Source organism: Scleropages formosus, chromosome 15 (assembly GCF_900964775.1).
Source record: "Scleropages formosus chromosome 15, fSclFor1.1, whole genome shotgun sequence".
Classification (NCBI taxonomy): domain Eukaryota; kingdom Metazoa; phylum Chordata; class Actinopteri; order Osteoglossiformes; family Osteoglossidae; genus Scleropages; species Scleropages formosus.
This window is the reverse complement of record NC_041820.1, coordinates 8,214,098-8,221,837: the sequence shown is the minus strand read 5'-3', so window position 1 is coordinate 8,221,837 and position 7,740 is coordinate 8,214,098. Positions and strand designations below refer to the sequence as shown.

The 7,740-nt window shown below is 39.5% G+C and overlaps 1 protein-coding gene across 1 annotated transcript; it reads right to left on the bottom strand.

The window, feature by feature from the left end:
• Positions 1–1,002: 1,002 nt before the first annotated feature.
• Positions 1,003–7,740, bottom strand: LOC108921154 (gamma-aminobutyric acid receptor subunit rho-1-like). The gene is made up of 9 exons (XM_018730488.2): positions 7,690–7,740; positions 6,915–7,021; positions 4,433–4,500; positions 3,688–3,911; positions 3,006–3,088; positions 2,745–2,885; positions 2,490–2,642; positions 1,557–1,753; positions 1,003–1,296 (listed from the first exon to the last, which is right to left on the bottom strand). Exons 2-9 carry the CDS (start codon positions 6,994–6,996, stop codon positions 1,003–1,005), a joined length of 1,242 nt encoding a protein of 413 aa, XP_018586004.1. The 5' UTR covers positions 6,997–7,021; positions 7,690–7,740.

Here is a 7,740-nt window from a genome sequence, read left to right as displayed (position 1 = left end):
TGAGTTTTTTTTATTTTCTACATTTCAGAAAAATAGTGAGGGTGTCAAAACTATAAAATAATTACTGTATGCAGTGATCAAAAAAATCTTGAGGAAGTTCCCATATACAATGAGTACTATCCTGAGCACTATCGTCACTCTAAGTCCAACTGATCCCAAACCATCTAAAATGGATTTAGGTCAGGTGGCATGAATACTACTTGTTGATGGAGGGGTTGCCTTTTTCAATTAAAATTTTTGTCTGGGGAAGAAACACATACATAGGTACCAACTTCACTGCTTGAAACGTTTACATAATTATATTTAGTAAACACTTTTCTCCAAAGCATCTTCCAATGAACTCTATGCAGTATTACCAGCTCACACACCTCATTCACCAAGGTGAAATTACACTGCTAGATACACTACTTACAGTGGGTCACTCATTCATACATCAGTGGAACACACTCTCTCTATCATTCACACACACTATGGGGGAACCTGAACAGCATGTCTTTGGACTTTGAAAGGAAACTCAAACAGACATGGGGAGAACATGCAAACTCCACAGAGACTTAGCAGGGATTGAACCCATTTCCCTTCACACCACCCAAGCAGTGTGAGACAGCAGCACTACTTGCTGTGCCACCATAGCAAGCACTTAAGCATCACTCTTTAAACAAAAATGTCTTTAAGATTCTGAAAAACACGTTAAATCAAGTGTGTCCAAACTTTTGACTGGCACTGAATATATTGTTGAATTACATTTTTAGTCATAGGAATTATTTGACAAACACTTATCTGCAGTATGTGTATGGCACACTTATTTTTATTTGACACAAATGTTGCCTTACACCCTGTTCATTTTTCACCCTTTTTAGCATAATTTTTGCTTTTGTAAACAACTTTGCACAACACAAAAGTTCTTCTTAACCCTGCCTCAGAGATCACAGTCAGTGTGGTCCTTTACTGCTCCAGGGTGACAGTACAAAGAGAGGGTCTGTACCCTGCGTGATGCTGGCATTAGGAGTAGATGGACCAATAAATGATGTTGAAGAGGGTGTAGGCACCAGGAAAGATGACTCTTGAGTACTTGTCAATGGCATGGGTATCAATCCACATGCTCATATAACCCCAAGAGGTTTTCATAGGTCCACGGCCCTGACCATCCCCAAACACCAGCTGTGCCAAGGTCCTCTCCTGTTTGTTTCGAGTCTCTGGCATGCTGTAGTTCCCGGTGGCATTGACATCTATGTCGCTGTAGCTTGCATTCATTATCATGGGATCGGGGTGGGAAATGCCACATGTGCACGGGAGCTGAAGTGAGATAAACAGAATCAAAGGAAGGTTTATTGTAGACAAAGTATTAAAAAAAAAAAAAACTTACAGACTTATTTTGAAATGACACTTAAAGTTTCCAAGTTCCACTAAAGCCAAAGATGACAGGTGAAATTTCATTGTATGTTTATCTTACAACTGTCTTTAGTTAGTTGACCAGTAATACTATCCAAACAACAGATATGAAAATTGCAAGAAAGGGTGCGATGTGACATGTGTCTTTCTCTTAAACATCTTACCTGATCTCGCAGCTTCCTCTCTTTGCGTTCCTGCACCGTGGTCAGATAGTTGACCGCGGCGTACTCTATCACAGAGAGGAAGACAAATACAAAACTAACCCAGAGGTACACATCCACAGCTTTAATGTAGGAGACCCTGGGCATGGAGGCATTCACCCCAGTGATGATGGTGGACATGGTAAGCACCGTGGTGATACCTGGGCACAATAAACATACATTACTTTTCAGTAGGTAGTCCCTGAGGAAACAAGTAAAATTTCAGTTTTCTACAGTCAAGATGTTGAAATGATGCTGAAATGATGGTAATGTGCTTTTGTAAAAGTAATATTCTAAATCAGAATTTCAATAGCAAAGAAACCGGACGGCATGGCGGCACAGCGACCTCGGTGGTGCAAGAGGATGTGCGTTTGATCCCTGCTCAGTCTGTGTGGAATTTGCATGTTCTCCCTGTGTGGGTTTCCTCCAGGTGCTCTGTTTCCTCCCACAGTCCAAAGACATGCTGTTCAGGTTCACCCATAGTGTGTGAGTGACACAGAGAGTGTGTGTTCCACTGATGTATGGATGAGTGACCCAGTGTAAGTAGTGTATCTAGCAGTGTAAGTCACCTTGGTGACTAAGGTGTGTCAGCTGTTAACATAACATAGAGTTCATTGGAAGCTGCTTTGGAGAAAACCATCTGCCAAACACACACACACATTTTCTGAACCGCTTGCCCCATACGGGGTCACGGGGAACCGGAGCCTAACCCGGCAACACAGGGCATAAGCTGGAGGGGGAGGGGACACACCCAGGACGGGACATCAGTCCGCCGCAAGGCACCCCAAGCGGGACTCAAACCCCAGACCCACTGGAGAGCAGGACCCAGTCCAATCCACTGCACCACCGCACCCCCCACGTCTGCTAAATAAATAAATGTAAATATAAACTGCTAACCTAGAGGAACCCTAGCAGGAACTGCTCGCCGGTCAATCCAGAAAGATACCCAGGAGAGCATGACCATCAGTGTGGCTGGAAAGTAGGTCTGCAGCAGAAAGAAGAAGATGTGTCGCCGCAGTGTAAAGTGGATATACAGACGATTGTACCAGCCTGGGTGGAAGGAAAAGGCATAAAAACAATTTCAGTACATAACCTTGGGTCTGGTCAACACCGATTGCCTCTAGAATAACATCAACCTCTGCTAGAAGATACCTGTACTGCTATAAAATGCTAGCTTTGTGGTTGTGTGGAACTTCTGGATGAGAAACTGAGACAGCGATATCCTGTCATCAGTCTTCAGGGAGTCATTGCCCTTCTTCCAATAGAGCATGAGGTCATCATCTGTATATGCATCTGTAGAAACAAAGTGGTTAGAACATACTTCATTGGAAATGAATAAAGACAGAGTGAGAAAATATCGGTAATGAGGGGTTACAATGAAAAGAGAGAAGGTGAAGGCCATCAGAGACTCACAGCTCTCGATCTCGAGGGAGCAAGTCTGAGTGTCCAGAGGGAATCGACTCAGATCCATGTTGCACATGGAGGTAACTGTAATCCTTCAAATGCAGTGATAATAATAGTAAAGTTTCAGGCTTAAGTAAAAGAATGCGATGGACATGATTCAACTGTTCCCATTTTCCCTCAATGCATGGTCCTGCTCTTCCATTTCTGAGTAATGTAAACATTTCATATAGTATATTAGATACTTTTCCTGCCTAGTTTCACAAAAGTTCAAGCTTTTCATCTTTGATCACATATGTAGATTTCAAAATCCTTTGGTTATTCAGTGTAATTTACAGTGTAAAGTTAAAAAAACCACACATTTCTGACTAGCAAATTCTCTGAATATTAATACATTACTTATAAGATGGTTTTAATGGAGTTTTATCTAAAGCAATCTTTTACCCGTTTATGTTATAAATTACATTTATTTGGGTCCTTTTAGTACAGAAATTAAATGTAAATTTCTTGATCTTGATTTCTTGATTGAATTAATAACTTTCAGGTTAAAAGTCTGTCATCTGTTGCTGCCTGCTGGACCATAAATAAATGCACTGTTTTATGTTGTGTTAATATTCATTCACATGGAATTATGAATACATATCAACAAGCATTACATATCAAAAATGTTATGTTTGTTTGTTCTCTCATTTACCTTAAACTGTAGAGCACGTTGCCATCAGGATACACGCGCAGCATTACATTGTCCGTCGTGGTGTCATGGATGAAGGACCTTTTTGAATGCACAAAGAACATGTCGGGGACCCAGATCTTTCTCACCAGGCGACTGTCGAAGGTCATGCTCTGGTTGTTCGTGCTGGGGAAAGACAGGCGCTCATCCTTCCAGTAGTGTCTCAGGTACAGGGTCATAGTGAAGTCCTGAAAACACAGTGTTACTGCATAGCTACACTCTGATGGCCACCAAGAGGTTAAACTCTCATTTTGAAAAGTTCATGTAAACATGTCCAGTAGTGTTGAAGGATATTGTAAGACTTGAAGTCATGTGCAACCATTATAAATCTCTTTGGGTCAAAAAAAAAATTTAGAAAGCTGTTTGTATAATTAATTACAACACAATATATGGGTCTAACAATTTATTTTTATCTTGATGTATTCATTAAAAAGCAAATAATCTGAAATACTTATAAAACAGTAACTCTGCTGTTTAGGATTTGTCTATCTGACCTAAGTTTTGCTTATCATTATTGAGTTATCAGTGATAAGCTTATATGTCATACTTAACGCATTTATTGCGAACTGATTCTCTTTGAATAATGAATGAAAACACAATTTATACCACGAAAAGTTCACACTAGTTGAAAGTGCACTAATTAACATTAGTGTAGTACTATAAATTTGATATAAATCTTACACATAAATGAGATAAATGAGATACATACCATATCAACTTCAGAAATTGTGTCAAGGCTTTCGACCTGAACATCCACCCCAACAGGAATCGCAGGCCCTTAAATGGGAGAACAATGTATTCAGAATCATGAAAAAGGGGGAAAATATTGTCATTTTCAAGTAACAGCTAGAATAATTATAATAATCATATAATCAACTATATAATTAAAATAAAGGACAGGTAACAAATGTCCAGTTTTCAGTTTCGCTTTTCTAAATTCGGGTAATCGAATACATATTTTTTCAAAGAGCACTGCAACACAGTATTCCAAAATTAAAATATGGTGTCTGGTTCAACTGAAAGTCAGAGAAAAAAATCATTACATTTAAATAACAGTAAACACCCCACACTGAGCAATTTACTGCCACTTTCCCCAACGCTGCAATATAACCATCCCTCTACTTGAAAAAGCTTGTTATACATTTTGCTTTTTAAGGCCTTGTCAGGGAACATTTAAAAAGTATGGTTCAGTGAGTAGAGTGGATTTTATCTGAATGAGTCTGTTTTTTTCTCTCTCGTTTGCTCTCCATTATCCTCTGTGGAGAACACATGCAACTAGGTCATAATGGATCAAACTTGTCACAGCTGCCAATAGCTGGATAATATCCAGCTTTGTGCTTTTTTTTCCCCCTCACTTTCAGCAGATTTTTAAGCTGAAGAGAGTAGATGTTTTAAAAGACAGACTGATAAAAGCAGTTATAATGGTTGTCTGAGTGCAGTTTCTCAGCAAAAAGTCCAGAATTAAAGGTCCTGCTTGAGTTTTTTTTTTTTTAACTTCAAGCTAGATTTGATGAGAAATTTCTCCTTCAGTTTTGATATTCTTTGTATGACAACTGGTTCTGGTAAAGGAGAAACAGCTCGTCAGAAATTGCCGATTTCCAAATTGTTTCTGCTTTTTGGTCAATGTAATTCACAACACCAAAAAGTCATTCAATTAAACTAAACACTGTGTACCACACGGAAAGTTCAATAAAAACTCAGTTTTATTAAGTCTAATTTAACAGTTAGTAGCCACTTCCTGCACACACAGACTCACAATGAGAAGTATGATTTTTAACATGACCACAGGCAATTTTCTAAAGTCTTAGAAATAAAAGAAATAAATAAAGAATAAGAGGAAGTGCATAAACACATGTGCAGGAAACATGAGACCAGATCACATTTCCTCCTCCCAGACCGATAGCTGCACGAACGAGAGTTTGTTACGAGGAAACAAGTACCAGGTGCGGTCATTAACCTCAATATAGACTCTATTAAATGACACTGGAAATTGATTGGCTGATTGACTGAGTGAGTTTGAGTGGAGATGTTTGCAATGATGCTGCACGGTTTGGGAGTTATTAATTCATGCAGAGTGTGTTTTGGGTGTATTTGCCTGGAATTTTGAGTTTCCAGTTAAATATTTTGCAGTGTTCTGTTTTGCTACTTTTGCTTTTTTCTTCCTTCCATACTTATTCTGGAGCTGACAGGTCATCGTGATCCATATGGCAAGGATTTTGTCTTGGCTTTTTGAATATGAGCCAAAAATAAAACAATAAAAAAAAAAAACCATAAATACAGTTTTCTACCCCATGATTTTCCACTTGCTAGTCCGGAAAGACCTCAGTATGACAAAACCCACACCTCAGCGGGAGCCACACAGCCTCTACAGCTTATCATCAGCTGTGCACCTCTGTTTTATTTTCATCATGATTTTTGTTGGCCAGCAACAGCTTCTCCAAAGAGACCAAATTTCACCCAGGTATACTCTTCTTTTAAATGTCTGTCTTACTCAAGGTTTCTTGCACAGGCGTTTTCTTGCACTTAGACAAATAAATTCCAGGTGACAAGTTTGTCTCCTGACCCACTAGGCAACCTATTGTCTGACAGTAGCTACCACACACACACACACACACACACACACACATCTGTGTGAGCCACACAAAATAAAGCAGTCCAGTTTCCTTCACAAAGTACCTCCCTTGGTGACACAAACATCAACCCTGCAACCCTAACCAGTGCACGAGGAATTTTAATCCCTTCAAAAGAAGCACATGCAGATGGGGTACAAGACTATGGCTTGTTTCTGTTCGAGGTCGCCAGGAAACTACCAGGCCGGACCACTCGTACTCTTACTGGACCATAGGAGATAAGCAATAGCAAAGATGGGTAGCTCCTCTCCACCATCCCATGATGATAGTAGCCAGTAATTAATCACTAAACCATAACACTTTAATCCATTCTTCATTATGTCAGTGTAAAAAATTGAGATATTATACCAGATGTCCCTGTGAATCCAGCAGAGACATTTTTGAATGCAAAGTTCGACTAGAACAGACTTGAAAAATGTATCCAATAGGCTTTCCCAGTAAAGTAAAGGCTATTGCTTTCAACAGATTAAAACCAAGTCACTTCTAAAACTAATAAAAGTGAATCACCAAACAGGGAGCGCTTCCACCTATAATAAAAGTTTAATTTAGTTGAAAACTTACCTCCAAACCCAGGCCTCATTGTAAAGTCATGGTCATCTATTCTTAAGAGCTGCTCGGATTTTGTCACGGGGGACTTTGTCATGTCTGGACTCCTTCGCAGGACAGGACTGCAAGGAAGTGATAAAGCACTCTTCCTTACATGAAGCTCAGCAGTTCATTTTTTTTGCATATGGATGATTATCCGTTGCCTTTTCTGAACTATGTCACACTCCCACAGAAAATGAAGCAACTGCACAAAAATCAGGACATGCAGAACAGACAGTAATTTCACACACAATCTAAACATTTTCCGCTTTCTGGATTTTCCATTCACCAGTTTAGATGTATGTTATTTACAAAGGAAGAACTGTGGTGGTAAAATGTCCCATCTGAGTGGGAGCACTTGGTTATGTGTGGAACCCAATGTCTTCTGCAGAAATGCAGAAATAAATCTTACCGATTTAACTGCATTCAGGCTTCTCAGAAAAAAATGCATTTTGGCAGTTATACAAAAGTGCATAGTATTTTCAAATTGTGCAATTGCTGAATGCATCATGTATGTACTGCATGTTACAGTACACAAAGAACTGATTCCCCAGTTTTTGCAGCGTCTGTCATCTTGACAGAGATCTTACATTTATCTATATAAACCTCATTCACTGAGGAAGAAATGATGCATGTAATCCCAATTTAGCTAGTATACATTCACTTACATCCATCTCAAGCAGATCCCTTCAGAAATCTGGGGAACGTAATCCCATATGTTCACCCCTGTCAAAATGTTTGATTGACCAACCTGCCAGACTTATGACTTCCAGTCTGCACTCTGGATGTTTCTCTCCTTGAT